General features: G+C 37.5%; 1 protein-coding gene across 2 annotated transcripts in view; it reads right to left on the bottom strand.

Moving 5' to 3' along the window:
• The window catches only part of LAMA2 (laminin subunit alpha 2), a 484,581-nt gene that overhangs the window by 214,549 nt on the left and 251,438 nt on the right, over positions 1-18,594 (bottom strand). For both annotated transcript variants that reach the window (XM_059700294.1, XM_059700292.1), the window contains exons 13-15: positions 12,069-12,173; positions 10,370-10,581; positions 39-150 (exon numbers count right to left, since the gene is read on the bottom strand). In XM_059700294.1, coding sequence (XP_059556277.1) covers positions 39-150; positions 10,370-10,581; positions 12,069-12,173 — 429 coding nt within the window. The remainder of the gene's footprint in view (positions 1-38; positions 151-10,369; positions 10,582-12,068; positions 12,174-18,594) is intronic.

Raw genomic sequence — 18,594 nt, 5'->3', positions numbered from 1 at the left:
ACTTAGAATGCACTGAGGATATGTTCTTGCAAACTTACTTCACAGGAGGACCCAGTGTACCCTGGTGGACACTGACAGACTTCCACAGCTGACGCAAAACCTCCGTCGGTACGATAGGGAACAGCAGAGTCCAGGCCCACAGAGCTCAACCTGGGGCAGGAGGAAAAAGAGGTGGTAAATAAGTAAACCAGCTCCTAGGTATTACATAGCTGGAGGAAGAATACAGTAACAGTGAGGTAAATATAAGCAGATTATCTGCCTTTAGAAAGAAGGCTAAAGAATAGCCGTAACTTGAAGCTCTGGTCATTCGTTGTATTAGGTAAAGTCTGCTCAGTTAATAGTGTGCACAACCACTGCCACCATCACATGCTCAAAAGATATGAGAGCATTCTTGCTCAATTCTTATTTTTTTGGCTGTGTTTTGATTTCCCCCTGTTTTGGTTTGTTTGCTTGTTTGTTTGTTTGTTGGAGATAGAGAGTTCAAGATCACATATTTGAAAAGATTTTTAAAACAGAAAACATTACTATAACAGATTTAAGTTAACATTTAAACTAGAAAATCAGGAGACAATAGGAATAAATTAGAGAAAGAACATGGTACACATGATTTAAAAATGGAGGAAAAAGTAAATATATATATATATATATATATATATGTATATATATATTCAGTCTGAGCCATTAAATTGGAAGAAAAGATAGAAGAAGAAAGAGAGCGAGAAAGGGAAAATAAATAATCTTGATTTCTTTTTCTCAAAAATAAATCTGTACGTTGGTAGGGAAAAGTCAAATATTCTCAAATGTTCAGTTGAATTAGTTAATTTGTTTTGGGCCTAAATTGAATTCATTGTTCTCTGTGTCTATGGGTTTTATTATATTGATACTCCTTTACAGTCTGGTTATTTTAACAGAGTGATTTGATATCACTTATTATTTGGGGGCAGAGCTAGTTTGGCTAAATTGAAAAATGCTGTTACATAAGTTGTATACTATATATACATATATATACATATATATACATACATATATATATATATATATATATATATATATATATATATATATATATATATATAGTCTCTGACATTTACCAGTTCTCTCTACGCTTCAATGTTGTCATCTATGTAATGGATAATGTAAGTCTGTAAATCATGAGCTTGATTAACAGATTAAATTAAATAATAAATATAAAGTTCTTGATAGAAGATATAACATGTAGTTGATTATTAATTAGTAGGCATTTTATATTCACATTGACTGTAGAAATATAATAGAAATGACTGCATGAGTAGTATAAGAAATACTATTTGTATCCCTCAAACTAGCTTTTTGTCATTTTAACAAATTAAATAAATTTCAAACTTAAGAGCACTATTAAATGGCTGCTATTGATGCATAATGATAATACTGGTTTTTAAAATGATTGATCGACCTCCATATCATATAATCTGGCATCCTTTAAGCATAAGAAGGATGCAATTGACTCTTGCTATGGCACACATTTTTACTTCTTTTCTCAAGACTGGTGGTAGATTTTAATTGAATGGCAATTCATAATTAATAAAAAGCTTGCCAGTTTTAGGAAAGTAAGTGTTTCTTTAAAAGTGACAACCTTTCACAAAGCTGTAAATTTTTCAGCAACAAGTTTCTAAATCTTTATTGTTTTTTACCTCCATTTACCAATCTTAGTCCTTTGGTAGTACCTTGAAATATGCATGAATCCATACATGATCAGGAAGTAGAAAAGGAAAATCAAGTTTAAATCTCAGAAAATAGGCATTTGGACAGGGAAGCCAGGTGCTAAAATTGTTAACTGGTGTCCTATACAGACAAGCAGATTATCTTTAGCTACAGATGAACTTATCCAACACTATTTCTTACATGCTTTCTTCTCTGGGGGTTGAGCTTAGACAATCTGGCAGTGGTATGCATTAAAAATCACTGTTTTACAATGGTCAGGTTACATAGAGATTTTAGAAAACCTCTAAATGTTTTTTTTTTTAATAAACTTGAACATGAAGTGTCATTGGAAATCCTTTTTTTAAATTGAGGTGAAAATTCACATAACGTACAACTAGCCACTTTAAAATGTTATTTAGTACATTCACAATGTTGTACAACCACTACACCTATCTAATTCCAAACATTTTTATTAGACAAAAAATAACCCACCTATCTATACTAATAAAAGCCTAGATGGTCCTTATGCCCTCGCGGGACACCCTCACATCATCACAAGATGGCCACTACAAGATGGCCGGCAGGATAGGGCAATTGGGGGCAAACAGGCCAGCAGGGGAGGGCAGTTGGGGTGACCAGGCCTGCAGGGGAGGGCAGTTGGGGCGACCAGGCCTGCAGGGGAGGGCAGTTAGGCGTTAATCAGGCCGGCCAGGGAGCGATTAGGGGATGATCAGGCTGGTAGGCAGGTGAGCAATTAGAAGCCAGCGGTCCTGGATTGTGAGAGGGATGTCCAACTGCCGGTTGGACATCCCCCAAGGGATTGGGCCAAAACGGCAGTCAGACATCCCCCGAGGGTTCCCAGATTGGAGAGGGTGCAGGCCAGGCTGAGGGATACCCCCCCCTCCATGCATGAATTTTGTGACTGGGTCTCTAGTTAAATAAGCATTTTCTATGTCATTCTTCTCCGAACCCCTGGTAAGCACAAATCTGCTTTCTGCCTCTATGGATTTACCTATTCTGGACATTTCATACAAACCTAATCATACAATGTATTACCTTTTGTGTTTGGCTTCTCTGTGTTAGCATAATATTTTCACGGTTCATCTATGTCTTAGTATGTATCAGTACTGTATTATTTTTTATGGCTGAGTAATGCTGTATTTTATGAATATACCACATTTTAATTACCTATTCATCTGTCAATGGATGTTTGGCTATCTCCATTTTTTGTCTATTGGAAATAGTACCACTATAAAGATTCATGTACAAGTATTTTTTAAGTACCTGTTTTTAATTCTTTTGGGAATATATGTAGGAGTGGAATTTCTGTATCTGGCAATTTTTCTTAATACAACATAAGCTTTGGAAGAGTTACGAAATGAAGGATAATTCTTGCTTATGTTGACATGAGCTTATGAACTACTCCTTGAGAACAGAGACCCTGTCATATCATCTATATACCTGGCCTGATCACCTCAATATATGCTCAATGTACTTTTGTTGGATGGATGGATGGATGGATGGATAGAGAGAACACTAGATAAATGGGAAATACATGGATACATGGATGAATGAATGGATGGATACGAAACTAAACACAAAAACACATACATATATACACACATAAAGGAATAAATGAGTGGATAGATGAATGGAATTCAGTTATATTACTATTAGTAACATACTCTATAACAAATGATACACTAAAGCTTAGTATCCACATTTCAGATGAATAAAATCAGATAAGTTTAAGACACATTATTTATTTGATCTAACAAAGAAAATAAATTGAAACATGTTAGAATTAGGACTTGAGGTCAAAGGCCAGAACTCATCTGAATGTATTGTGACACCTAAGTGCCTGCAATTAATGGACTGCCGTATGACAAACACATTTCTGATCACTTAAATTTCACAATGAGCTGATTTCAGGATTACTATACTAGTTAATTGTCATATGAAAGACTATAACAATTTACGAAATAGCAGACTGGTCAGTTGTATACAGATAGAGTCCCAGGATTTTCAATATAAAATCGATAATTAAAATGTAAGGAAAGTATTAGAAAGTTAGAAAGTAAAAAAAAAACACGAGTAATTGAGTATTAAGAACAATTTAAAATATAACAAAACAAAACCAAAAATATTTTCAATGAATTGTCAAATTTCATTTGTTTTTGAACAACAGATGTTTCTCTCTTTAATCTATGTGACCATTTGAGCTATGAGAAATTTCATCATGCAAACATCTTTCCCAGCAATACTCCACATTAGTATTCGCTGAGCAATCCCAATGTTCATTAGGTTCTGCTATTTGTTAAATGGGATTTTAATGTGTTTAACAGTTTTAAGTGTTACTCATGAAGAAGGCTGCAGTTTGGTGTTTTGTTCCCCCCGCCCGCTCCAATATGGTCATTTTCTTCTCTTGAAACCAGGCTGCACTCATTTAAATACTTAATACTGGCAATAATAAAGTACTGATGTTTGGAGATTCATGAACTATCGAAGATTTGCCAACTAAGTCAAATGTTTTAGCTGGCTCTTTTTTTCCTTATTGTTAGGACATGGATGTACGGATAAGCTGATGGAGGAAGAGAAAATACATAATTGTATAAGCTAGTATTAAAAATGTCTCTCCTGAGCTGTCCCTGTTTGCAGGTCTGCCACCGTGAATCCTTTCTCCACTTTTTAATATTGAATTCCATTTAATTCTACTTAAATAAATGTTATTTTAGGATAGCAACCATATATAATTTTTCTTTTTTTTCTTTCTTTTTCTTTTTTGCTTTTCAGGTGCTTTGTTCTATTTTGTGTTGTTAAAACAAGATGATGACTCATAACTCTTTTAAGCCTCTGTCTTGTAGAAGTTCCACAAGGTACTAAAGTTGAGAAGCCTGATAATTTTCACTCTATTCCTAAGATGGTAACAAAATCATTCAGTGGCCCAGTCAATGTCTGAGTGGGCCAACTAAGAAAGAGCAAAACATTTTCCCCAAATATTTTCAATCCCACATCAAATAAGGTAAATGATAGACATAATTTTATACTGTTGCAGTAATTCATAAAACAATACATTAAATGGTGCTCAGCTGGTGTGGCTCAATGGTTGAGCACTGACCCATGCACCAAGAAGTCACTGGTTTAATTCCCGGTCAGGGCACATGCCCAGGTTGCAGGCTTGATACCCAGTGGAAGTCATGCAGGAGGCAGCCAATTGATGTTTCTCTCTCATCGAAGTTTCTATCTCTCTCTCCCCCTCTCCCTTCCTCTCTCTCTAAAATCAATAAAGACATTTCAAATATATATTAAATATTAGTATCAGAATTCATCTTTTCCTACTTTAGTCCTACCAGTGGGTCTGTGCAAACTTCTATTACACTGTTATATTATTGTAAATGTGTGTCTGACTTTCATACTGGACTTTGCTCTCTTTGAATTCAGTGATCATTTATCCATCTCTGAATCCTCTTTGCTTAGCCTACACCAGTGGTCGGCAAACTCATTAGTCAACAGAGCCAAATACCAACAGTACAATGATTAAAATTTCTTTTGAGAGCCAAATTTTTTAAACTTAAACTATATAGGTAGGTACATTGTTATTAACTTAATTAGGGTACTACTCCTAAGCTGGCCTTTGCTAAAAACGTCCTCAATCTATTTGTATACTTGTTTCAGATAGAAGAGTGTGGATGGGAGAGTTGGAAGGGGTCGACCTCAGCGAACGTACCTCAAAACAATGTACCTCCCTGCGCTGCGTATCCCGCGGCCCGCCTGCGCCACGTCTCCTGTCGCCCGACCGACACCCCCCACTTCTTCTAACGCCGCTTCTTCAAATTACACTCCCCCAGGCCGAAAACCGACTTCTGCGCATGGGCCACGAAGTTTCAATTGCACTGTACGTGTGTGCCCGCACGTGGTACTTTGTGGAAGAGCCACACTCAAGGGGCCAAAGAGCCGTATGTGGCTCGCGAGCCACGGTTTGCTGACCACTGGCTTACACCTACCACATCATAATAATCATTATGTATTGTCTGCTATCTTCTATGCCTTATAATGGGGGCCTGATGGACATCTCACTTAAGTATCAATGAACCCAATCTAGTAACCATGTTTTTTGTCCACATTTACAGGTGAAAAACGTGGGTCTGAGAGAGGTCAAGTGCCTTGTCCATATAACACAGTTAGCAAATGGTGTAGCACAAATTCAAACCCAAGTGTGACTCCAAAAGCGATGATCGTCTTGTTACTTGCATTGCCTCTCAACATATGCTAAGTAGCTTGTCAGGTGTTTTGGATACATCATTTTTTTACTTAGCCTTCAATCTTGAAAGTTAAATATTATTTCTGTTATTTTACAGAAGAGGGAACTGAGACTTAGAAAAATACACAGGGAAGGTGCTCAGTAAATGTTGGCAGACGGAATGAATCTAATATTTACAGAATAGATTTGGGAGGCAGCCAAAGATTATGGGGAGGAACCACATGTGGATTTAAATCCTGGCTGAGCCTGTTACCAACAGCTTAGTACCTAGCAATTGCATAAAATTTTTAAGTCCTAGAGTCTCTATCAGTATAATTTCTTCAAATTATATAATCACCTGCATTATTAATTTCAAAATGAAAAAATATACTACTGATACTATTTCTATAATCACCAAGATTCCTTTGTTTATAAGGATTTTCTAGATTATTTATTATATAAATTTTGAGTGGTATCGCTGATACTAAAACGGTCCCCCAAATTTACTCTAAAAGTCATGTGAAAACATCTTCCCTTGAAAAGATTCTGCATTTTCTTTGAAGCAACAAGGATGCATGGGAGCATCATAATAAGGTTATGATGGCCTAGTTGTGCTCAAATTCTCAGTGGATTCACAGAAAGCAAAAGTTTACTCGTGCAAAATCCTCCACAGCCGATGACTGTTCAAGGGAGCTGACCTTTGTGTGCTATCAAGATTTCAGGCTGTTTTGATCTTCTGTAGATCCATATGATACAGAGAGTCTCAGATTGGCAATTCAATGCTTTGTTTGGGGGCGGGGTTATAGGAAGTAATACATCATTTCAGATCACACTTCATTGGGCAATCCCAGTCATATGATTAAGTCTACCCTCAAAGGTTAGGAAAATAAAATATACTCAAAGGAGGATATTGAAAATTTGATGAATGGTATTCATGTCTACTCTAAAGTGAAAGAAATAATATATTTTTTTGTAAAGTTCTACACTGAATAGGTGTTAAGGAAAAGCTGAATGGGCTTCTGCTTGAGTGAAACATCAAGGATGCTACTGAAAAGCTAAGGCTTGGAGAAATTAAAAGAGGAAAATAAGCGGTTAGGTTAAGTGTATTTCTCTTACATTCTTGAAATAAGGATGAAATTTTTTCTAGTTTTATCTTCAGCTTATGAAAGAGGACAATGAGAAGGAAACTGAATAATTTTATTGTATGGGCCTCTCAGAATTCTGAAAATGAATGACAGCAAAACTGTCACAATTTTAGAAATATCCGTATGTGCTTTATTCTAGATATCTCCAAGTCTTAACAGTGTTTGGGGAAAATGCTATTCTCTGGAATAATGCAGGTCAGATAAAAGTGCTTCAGGTTTGTGGGCTGAGTTGCCATTAGCTCTGCTTTTGTAGCCCTCTAATTCCATTTTCATGGTGATTGTTAGAGGTTGGCAAACAATTGTCCTCCTCCTTATTTCACAGATGAGGGGACTGAAATCCAAAGAGGTCAAAGGTACATTTATGGCTAAAACTATGAAATAGCTGCGTTGAGAACAAAAGTCAACATCCCGACCTGCACCCAGTTCTCCTTTCACTGCCAATGCCATCCATAGCACTCTCCCTTTTCCGCAGTTTCTCTTTTCTCGGTTTCAGTTTCCAAGGTTTCAATCACCCGAGGTCAATCACAGTCCGAAATATTAAGTGAAATATTCCAGAAATTAACAATTCGTAAGTTTTAAATTGCACACGGACCTGAGTGGCATGATGAAATCTCACACCCTCTGGCCCTGTCCTCATAAATCATTCCTTTGTCCAGTATATCCATGCTGCATACCTACACTACCCACCCTGTAGTCACATAATAGTTGCGGTGGGTATCAGATTGACTGTAGAGTATGGCAGTGTTTGTGTTCAAGGAGCCTTCCTTTTACTGAACAGTCCCAAAGCACAAGAGTAGTGAAACTGGCGGTTCAGGTGTGCCAAAGAGAAGCCGCAAAGTGATTCCTTTAAGTGAAAAGGTGAACGTTCTTACCGAGAGGCAATGTGTTGTGCCAGAAAACATTGAATCTTACGAAGACTTCAGCAAGGGATTCCCAGAAACAAGGGACACCAAGCCATGTACTGCAAGTAAGGGATGGTTACACAGATAGAAGGAATAGTTTTGAATTAAGAAATATAAAAATTACTGGGGAAAGAGAGAGACTGCCTTCACATAACTTTTGTTACAGCATATTATAATTGTTCTAATATTATTAATCATTCCTGTTCATTTCTTACTGGGTCTAATTTATAAATGAAACTCTTTCTTCGGTATGTGTGTATAGAAAAAACGTAGTGCAGCGTCTATAAGGTTTGGTGCTTTCTGTGGTTTCAGGCATCCGTGGTAGGTCTTGAAATGTATCCTTGGAGGATAAGGGAGGACTGCTGTAACCACATAATTGAAATGATCTAAGCCCATTTGCTGAGAGCACTACCATAGAATTAAGTCCTCCTTAAATAACCTACAACATGAATTTTTGTTGAGATAATTTCAATTTACTTATGCTTGCACACAAACTGTATATCAACTCGGAAGCCTACTGTGCAAGACAAGTTGAAATCAATTCAAGTAATGTTTCACAAATATGAATCAATCCATGAGTAGATCAGAGATTAATAAAATATAACAAGCTTACTGACCCGGGATTCATGCTGACTTTCAGCTCAGCGGAAATGGGTAGGAGTTTCAAACCTGACATTGGCTTTTACTTCTTGAACCAGAAAGCTGCCACCTACTTGGATTAGCTCTGTGTCAGTTCACATAGCCGTCCATGTTCTGACAACATGTCGCTTGGGGTTGGGGACACTTCAAAAGACTTCACATGAAACTGATGAGTTTAAGATGGATAGACACTGAAATCATCTGACATAAATCAGGGGGAAATGCCTTTGGATTAATTAGTCTGAGAAGCAATGCTGACAAAAATAAATAAGCCCCCTAGTCAGTTTTTGTCAAATTGGTTATCATTCATTCTGAGAGCCAGAGGACTCATCACTTTATACTGTTTAAACAGTATAACAATCTCTATTTACTAAATGGGGAAAAACATAATTAATTCCTGAGTGCTGCTTCTCATCTTCATGGCATTTTCACCCAGCTCCTAGCAGAATTGCCTCTGCAAAAGAGGTACATTGTTTGGCAGTGGTTCTGTTTATGAATCTGCAGATCCCTCCTTTGGGAGGTGGTAATGATGATTACACTCAGTTGAAAGACAAACCAGGCAGCACACACAAATGACAGAGCTGGGGGAGCATCCGCAAAAAATAATCCTCTTGTAGACAAAGTAGTATTGGAGACATTGCTTTGACTATGGGTATGCCAAGTTGTCAGTTTGGGGTCCAATTTGATCATTTAACTTAATCTGATTTAAAAAGGTAGTTGCCATGATAACTTGTTATTTGTTATTAAAGTAGAAAAGGAAAAAGAATATGAATCAAGCTCATTCAGACACAGGTGAAGTTTACATTTTGTCAGGCAAATGTCATTGTTTTGCAAACGAAAAGCATAGCAGTCTACAGTAAGTCAGACATGGGCATGTTTGGTTCACATCAAGGAGTTCTCTCTTTAAGGAAAACAAATGGAGAACAAAACAGGAACTAACTTTTGAAGGGTTCTAGGTAATGAACACTTTACATAATCATCACATAATTTTCACAATGACCCTGAAAGGTGGGCACCATTATCTCCACTTTATACCTGAAGAAATCAAGTTCCACAAGGACCAATCACTTGCCAAAGGTCACACATATAATCATCAATTGAGTTTATTGAATTCCTAGTCTGGTTGGCTCCAAAGCTCTTCCTCTTTCCTTTATACTATGCAGCCTTTATAGTCTTATAGTGTTTTATAAAGAGACTTGGGGCTATTTAAATGAAGGTGCTTATATTTCTTATTATAAACCATACTAGAGGCCTGATGCATGAAATTCGTGCAAGAGTAGGCCTTCCTTCCAATGACTGCCAGCACCGGATTCCCTCTGGCACCTGGGACTGGGGTTTCCCTCGCAGCCCAGGCATTGTTGGGAAGGTCATCTGGTCTAATTAGCATATTGCATTTTTATTCTTATAGATACTGCCCTGGCTGGTGTGCTAGGTGGTTAGAGCATCGGCCTCCAAAACAAAGGGTCTTGGGTTTGATTTCGGTCAAGGGCATGTACCTAGGTTGTGCGTTTGATCCCTGGCCCCGATTATTAATGTTTCTCTCTCTCTCTTCCTCCCCCTCTTCTCTCCCTTCCACTCTCTCTAAATATCAACGGAAACAATTTTTAGCTTTAATAGAAACACTTTTCAGAACACCAATGCTCCATTATTATCTGCTAATTGAAGACAACAAACCCCAGATATCTTCAAAGTCACTCTTCTAACAGGCATGCTTGCCCCAAGGAAAATGTGCAAACACTGGAAAATGCAGTTCTTGAGTTTACCTGTAGATGGCATCCACCCCAAGGCTGTCCGTGATTTGTATGAGGATTCGCTTTAAATCCACAAGCACTGTCATAAACTCTTTTCTACTGACTGGAAAATCTGTGCCATGTATGGTAAATGAGTCTTCTTTGAGTGGCAATGCATGAATATGGTCTTCAGATGGTCGCAGTTCCACCTCCTTTTGGGCTGTGCTGATTCTCAAGTCTTTTCCCTAAAGGGAAAAAAAAGTCTTAAAGAGTAAAACTGAAAAGGGTACAAAGTGTCTGCATTTGACTTCTCCACTTTGTGGATTATCCTCGGTAGGTTTTTAATTTCAGGTTGGCTTTCCCTGTCACTCAGCATATCTCTTGTATAAATGACAGGCAGAGAAGGCGATTTAAATAATAGCCCGAACCAGATGCATTGCAAAGTATAAGCTTCTTGGTTATGTATGACCTTGCTCCCACACCCCAATAACTAAAGCAATAGACACCTGGACACTCACACATGTATGTGATTAAAAATCCTTTGTGTTTACACCAGTGCATAAGAATTGTATATTTCAAATATATTATTTTATGGTGAATGTGGGTTGTATATGAAAATAGGGAAAAAAAACTTCAAATAGTGTATTAAGCTATTGTTTTCAAGGGCATTTCTACATTGAAAAAAGCAAACACATAAGAAAAACCCTGCATTCTCATATTCACAATAGGGTCATGGCATCATAATAGTAGGGAGTATATTGACTGAGCTATGACATTTAGATTATCTTTCTTATCTTAGTTCATTCATATTCATGACATATAATTTCTCACCATTTTACATTTATAGAACCCTTTTATCTCAAAGGTATTCCAAAGTATACTTCTAGTTTCATAGACACACACACACACACACACACACACACACACACACAATAAGAACAACAGAGCCCGGGGCTAAATCAACCTTGACCCATTCAGGATCATAAATGTGCATGCAAGTGTGTGCCTTTGACTATTTGTGAGTGTTGGAGGGAGGGGTATGAGAAAGGGCAGGAGAAGGCTTCAAGCTTCCAACATTTTAGAATTGCCTATGGCCCTCCGAATCCTGAAAGCAGCTTCTCCCATAGCTTTCTTACCTAAAATAGGAATTTCGAAGTAAAAATTTAATAACACCTAAATAAACAAGTTTTCTTTTTCATTTGCTTCTGCCTCATAAAGTAAAAGAGATTCTACTTGGAAGCAAGGGGAGATGGAAAATACACAACCATGTAAATCAGCATTTGCCCAATCAGGTTCATCATACTTATTTCCTTGGAAACATGGTCATTATGTTTTTAATTTAAATTTTAGGTCAGGTCTAAAGGTCTCCTTTATCACTAGAACCCAATGAATACACTCAGTCTTCTAGATATGTCTCAGAGTGAAACATGGGGCTGACACAGAAACAAATGTCCAAGACGTAACATTTTTCTATCATAGCATATAAATTGATGTTAAAGCAACCAAGTAAGGAATAACCTAAAATTACATCTATAATAATAAAAGTGTAATATGCTAATTAGACTGGACGTCCTTCCAGACGTCCTTCTGGACGAAGCTGCGACAGTAGGAGCCGAGGTAGAGGCGGCCACCGCGGCAGGTGGGGGCCGAGCCCCATGCACAAATTTCGTGCATCGGGCCTCTAGTAAGAGCATAAAGCAGTTGAACATGAATGACCGTTTCCATACTCTACCTCTAAGATAATCATAAGCTGGAGTACGCGTGCTGTATCTTCGTCTTCTTCTTCTTCAAGGTCATATGATATGGTAAATGTCAATTGTCCTCCAGCTGCTGTGAGCTATAAGAGAGGAGATGTGTAATCATTACAGGACAGCAGGTGGGCTGTTATATCATATTTTGCTTACCATTTTAAAATAATTTTATTGTTTTAGAGGGCAGGATTTGGAAGAAGCAGAAATCCCGAGAGTGCAGAGTAAGAATGACAGACATTTCTTTAGAAGTAACCTTTCTACGAACCTTAGCAATCAAGGGCGAGCCTGACACAAATATCAATTCAGGTATTATTTTCCCCAGTATTGCAGGCTTGCAGAAATCCGTTAGGTTCCAAGAAACCAAACATAGCCCCTCCTGTCAGTTTCCGAGCCTATAGCTTGAGCTTTACAATTTCCAAACAGAAAAGGATCTTTGTCAAAATGGGGAGCTGTCTAGCCATCCCAGGGGGTCACTCACTTTCTGTGGGTCTAAATGCTTTCAACAAAGACATCACTCCACTGGACAGACACTTTACATAGACTATAAGCTAAGGTGAGAAATTCTGTTGGTCAAAGAAAAATAAAAGAGTAGCATCGAATTTTATAGTATGATAAAATTTCTTCAAAACTCCCAAAGAAAATAAATTTTCCTGTGAAACATCAAATATGCTTAGTTTGAATGAATGTCATCCCTTTTCATAAAACAAACTACTTTTCTTCCAATATGCCTGCTAAGCCCCATACTGTGTATGCTTGAAGTTTACATCTCCTGAAATTGACAGTAACCTTGGAAGCTCAAAAGTTTTCAACATTATAGATTTATGTCCCAATATCCTTCCCAAACTCAATCCCTAGCTCCTACTAGGTATTTTATCAATTTAGAAAATTCTAGAGAGTTCCGTCCTCTTTGAAATATATAAAGTGTCCTTTTTTTTTTCCTGCCTTTCTAGACTCCTCGCATGGAGAAAATATCTGGCTGATTTTGAACAAGCGTGCTATGTGGTATTGTGGATGCTTAGCTTAATAGAACCAAAAACCTTTTACATAGATTCACCCCTCATTACTCACAATAATGCCAAGTGCTCTAGTCCAGGCAGATATTTATTGTTTCATATGTGAGGAGACATCAGAGGAACGCTATTTCTCAGTGGCGCTGGGGACTGAAAGTTTTCTGAATTTTAGTTCCTTACAGAGCTCCGTGTAATGAGCTCTTAGAGACATTGCAGAGCTTCAATTTAAAAACCTTGCTTCATCAGCCACAGTGAGCTCTGTGGGATTCCCCACGGAACAACTTAGAGAGGAACCAGGTTCCTCCTCCTCCAACCAGTGCATCACGGGAAGGGCTTTGTGATCAGGCTCTGACCCGAGAGGCCACAGAGAGCCCAGGCTGCAGAGCTGGGTCTCTGCTCGTCAGCATGGAGGAGACAGCGGAATACAAATCATCAGCTTTGCTTTATGCATAACTTTATTTACAGTGCTGGAGTGGAATTTTTTAAAAGGACTCCAGCATTTGCATTGACTCTGTCACTCAAGCTCCAATGTTGATTCCTTATAAATGATCTTGCTTTCCTATCATGTGGATCAATAATAATATAAAGCATGAACTAAGGGTAAGATTAATTCAATCTATTCTCCCGAGGACTTAGAATAATAATAGTAATAAGAATTAAAAATTGCCTTTTCACTCATATTTCATAAAGCATTCCCCCCAATTCTTTTATGCATCTTTGATGCTCATACTGGAAGCAGTTTTTGTATCATCTAACAATTTTCATGACTGAATTCATTCTTCTTCCACCTAAATTACTAGAATGGGGAAAACAGACAATTTTTTGAAAGATGCACACCATTCCCAGACTTTTTTTTCTCAAGCCACAAGTATGCATTTCTATATTAGAATCATTATCTTTTTTATTCACCTTAGAGGTAAATATTTATGTTCACCTCTATATAACTATTTAGTCAAATACTTATTTAAGAATTAAAAACATAATTGCTTAAGATATCATCCTGAAATTTAGAGGTTGTATCCCTAGAAATAATTACTCTCTGTTAAATTCCTTTGCTTCTATTTCCCCTTTAACTCCATAATTTCTTCATAGGCAATAAAAGCAAGCATTTTTGGGGGTGTTTTTTTCAGCTAATATGTCTTCCCCAATGAGTATACATCATTGTATGAAATCCTTTGTAACAAGTCAGTTATAAGACAATACCTCTTTTCTGAGTGATAGTGATTTTTTTTTTTGGTGGGGGGAGGGGGGAGACAAACAGCTTTGAGAATATTCAGTGTCAACTGTCCCTTTGTATAGCTCTGGATGAGGAATCCTCTGCCTCTCCTTCTCCATGGACCTCTGACTCCATCTCCCAAATGCCACCTTTGCTGGCCTCCATGTCCTTGCCTCCCCCTCTAGGTATTGCCTGTGGTTATGTATTAGTTTCACTGTCAAACTCTGTGATATGGGGTATTACACTCATTTTCTTCATTCCCACCCATTCACCTTTTCTGATTTTATCTACTGCAACCTGTCTTTCATGCCTAGTACTCCATTAAAATGCTCATTGAAAGGTCATTTATTAACTCTATCTAGCAACCACTAATGGGCCTTTCGTTCAGTTTTATTCTTAATCTTTATGTGACATGTTCTTAAGATTCCTGGCTCCTTTGTCTTCTGCATTAAACTATCCTGAGACTCCTTCCTCACCCTGATTATACCCCCATTTCATTTATAAATACATTTTCTTTCTTATTCTATATTCATTGTACAGATGTCTCTAAGACTCTTGCTTCCTTTTAGCTATCCTTTCTTATTGACTTTTTTATTCCTCTCATTGATTAAACTATATCTACACCTGGTTCCTCAATCTACTATATGTTCCATCTTTTGCTGTGTCCCTATATTAGTTTGCCTATTCTTCCATAACAAGTACCAGAGACTGGTGGCTTAAATAATAGAAATCAGAGATCAAGGTATCAGCAGGGTAGGTTTCTTTTGAGGCCTCTCACATTGGCATAGAAATGGAAGTCTTGACCCTGTGTCCTCAAATGCTCTTCCTCTGTATTTGTCTGTCTGGTAATTTCCCCTTCTTATAAGGACACCAGAATGTTGAATTAGGAGCCCCCTAATTACCTCATTTTAATGTAATTACCTCTTTAAAGAACCTTTCTCCAAATGCTGTCACATTCTGAGAATCTGGGGGTTAGGACTTCAACATATAAATTTATGGATAGATACAATTCAGCCTTTAACAGTTCTATATTGAGTGATTGTTCAATAATGTCTCAAACACTCAGCATACTCAAAGCTAATCTCATTATCTGGATCTTCCTAGGAAACAAACTTGATTATTTTCCCCAACTTCCATGATCTGATCAAGCCAATTGCTTTATTTCTCTATTTCGAATTGGAAACCATAGGTGCAATACAATATTATCTCCACTTTGTTATTTATATCAGATTACTTCCTCAATCCTATTCTCTTGAAATGCTTCTTATCGAACTTTCTATTTCCTTTTGCCACATCACATTTACTAGGCCCCCATCAAGCTTTGGACTCAATTCTCTGACTTCAGTCTTCTTGTTGAGGAATGTTTTATTATTATTACTTCTGTTTTTATACTTCCCTAATGAAGAACCTCCAGTAGCCTGGGACCTATAATATAATTCAACTTCCTGTGCAGTGTAAATACCCTCTATGACCTATGCAGCCCCTTGTTCACAACAGTGAACTCACCAAGGCACTGTGGGATACTGTAAATGTTCAAAGGAAATACAGCAGAATTCTATCTGTTAGACACTATACAAACAACTAGTCAATTTAGTTCCTAATTTTAACATTAGATAATGCTATATTCCTTTTAAGAATGTTCTCAGAATTTTGAGCTGTTTTTTTTATTATGGAATGATAATAAACTAATTATCATTCCCATAGCATTCCGATTATTCAATATATTTTTATTTTTTCAGAGAGAAAGGAAAGAGAGAGAGAGAGAGAGAGAGAGAGAGAGAGAGAGAGAGAGAGAGAGAGACATCAATAATGAGAGATAATCATTGATCAGCTGCCTCCTGTACGCCCCCTATTGGGGATCGAGTTGGCAAGCCAGGAATGTGCCCTTGACCCAAATCGAAATCGGGACCCTTCAATCCACAGACTGGTGCTCTATCCACTAAACCTATCCAGCTAGGGTTAGCATTTTGACTATTTAAATGCTATTCTTTGCCCAGCCGACGTCCCTCTGGTCAGAAATTGAGGGAGAAAAAAAGGTTTTCTAGTACTACAGTAATATTCCCAAAGTCTACTGAGGAGTCAGTGGCAACCATAACAGATAAGAGAGCTATGTTTGGTAGAGCTCTGTATAAACCAACTTAGCCATTAACATTGAAGAAGTCTGACAATATAGCACATGACAGTATGTATGTGCAGTACATATAACTTTAATTTCCCACAATTTTGGACTTTGTAGACTCAATTTATTAATATTATCAGTGAGACTTTCCAATTCCTCCCTTTGGGGGACAACATTGATTACTGTAGTTTTACAGAGCACTGCATGTACAGCCAATAGAACATTTCATTTTCTCCTGCTATTTTGAAACTAAACTGTCGTCGTTCTATTGGCTAGAGAAATACGGTCTTCCCCAAGTAAAAGTAAGTGGAATTCCAGGTCCCTTTAAGGCAATCCTTACATTTACTGGATAGATTAGACTATATTTACCAGAGATGAAAGTTGTATTCCTTTTCAATACAAAGAGAAAGTGCATTTAATGAGAATAGTTCATTCTAAAGGGTCCCAAAGGACCCAGCCTTCTACGTTTCTCCTTACATTAAGCAAAATTCTTTTCAGAGAGATTCATATATCAAATTGAGAAGACACTGCAGGGAAAGTAGCAGCACCCATTCATTCCTGCAGATGGTTCAGAGCTAAGCCGTTCACTATTCCAATCCTCAATTTACTCCATTAAGAAAAGAGCAATACAAGTAGCTGTTTCCCATGAGTACCTGTTTAATTCTACCTTCAGGGGAAAGAAACAGCTTGTTTGCACGTAACATTATAGTTACTGTGCAATATATCACCTAATGTCAGACGTAATAATGTAGTGTGCATGTGGCACATTGCATTAAAGATTCAATGAGGCAGAAAAGTTTTCCCTCATGATTGGAAAAGGCAAAAGGTAATTCATAAAAACAAGCTTTATAAAAGTACTTAGAATTAGGCTACTTGTGCTCTAGCCTCTTTCTTTTTTTCCTGCCAATCTCAAGAAACATGAATTGAAGGGGAAGGATGAGTGATCGATGGAGGACAATATATCTGGGGGGGGGGGGGGAGGGAATCTTTTTTATTAAAAAAAGCCTGGAATATTTGGTTCTCTGATGTCAGGACATCATCACTCTTACTGCACCAAATGGGGTGTAAAACCTCATATTTGCTTTTGCTTACCAGAGTAAATATTTCAGGGGGAATATACTAAAATCAAACGAGAAAAAGGCTACGTAATATTGAGCCAGTTAGATGAAACGTATCTGTCAATTTCAATTTAGCATCACAAACAGAGCAAGTGATTCCCTTCTTTAGATTCCAAAGCCCCAGAGCCTTAAACTCTGAAAAGATGCCCCTCCCACATAAGTGTTTATTAATACATCTATTCATGGAGCTCTCTTTTAACATAGAAACAGAATTCCATTTCAGGTCATACTTTCCTATACATTTATAACACTGAAATAAGAGCACATTTCTCTTCTTTCAAAGCTTGATAACTATTTGAATAGAACAGATGCAAGGAAATGTTGAATTAGTGAATAGGCAGAATTTACATGGGAGGTCTTAAAGTTCTATCACTTTTAATGCATAGAAAATGGACTGGGAGTTGTAGGTGTCAAACAGACAATGCATTCTAGAATTGTTGATTTGGAAGGTGAGAGATTCCTTATAGTACAGGGATACAAAGACAATTCTGAAGAACTCAACTGCTTGCCTGCCTTCATTTCTCCCTTTCTTCTTTTTTTCCTCTCTGCCTGCTTTTCCTGTTTTCTTTCCTTCCTTTTACTCACTTTTTTTCTTCCTCTATTTCCTCCTCCTCCTCTATCATTTCCTCCTCCTTCTTTTTTTTCTTTTTGGTATTCTAAGTAGAGTTTTGACAGTATTTACTTTGCAATAATAACAATGTCCTTTTCACAGTGCAACTATTAGAACTAAGTTGAGGAAAGGGCTATCTTCGGTATTTTTTCCCTTTTAGATTTGGCCACGTCTAGTCTGACACGGTTATATTGCATTCTTTTGTATTTTGTATCATCTGAATTTCATAAGTATCCAAAGTAGTGATGAAAATTATGAATGTGATGGGGCCAAGGCCAGAGTTTTGTGGCAGCCAGTCTTTCAGTGTAACACTAACTGACCAATCAGTGTCCTTGCAGCCTGTTCCTCCTGCTGATGAAATTTCTCCACCTTATTTATTCTTCCTAACTTTCACCATGACTTTTCAAATCCTCACAACCGACCTTCTAGCCAAT

Source organism: Myotis daubentonii, chromosome 6, assembly GCF_963259705.1.
Source record: "Myotis daubentonii chromosome 6, mMyoDau2.1, whole genome shotgun sequence".
NCBI lineage: Eukaryota > Metazoa > Chordata > Mammalia > Chiroptera > Vespertilionidae > Myotis > Myotis daubentonii.
The sequence above is the reverse complement of the archived record's forward strand: the minus strand, read 5'-3'. Positions and strand labels throughout refer to the sequence as shown.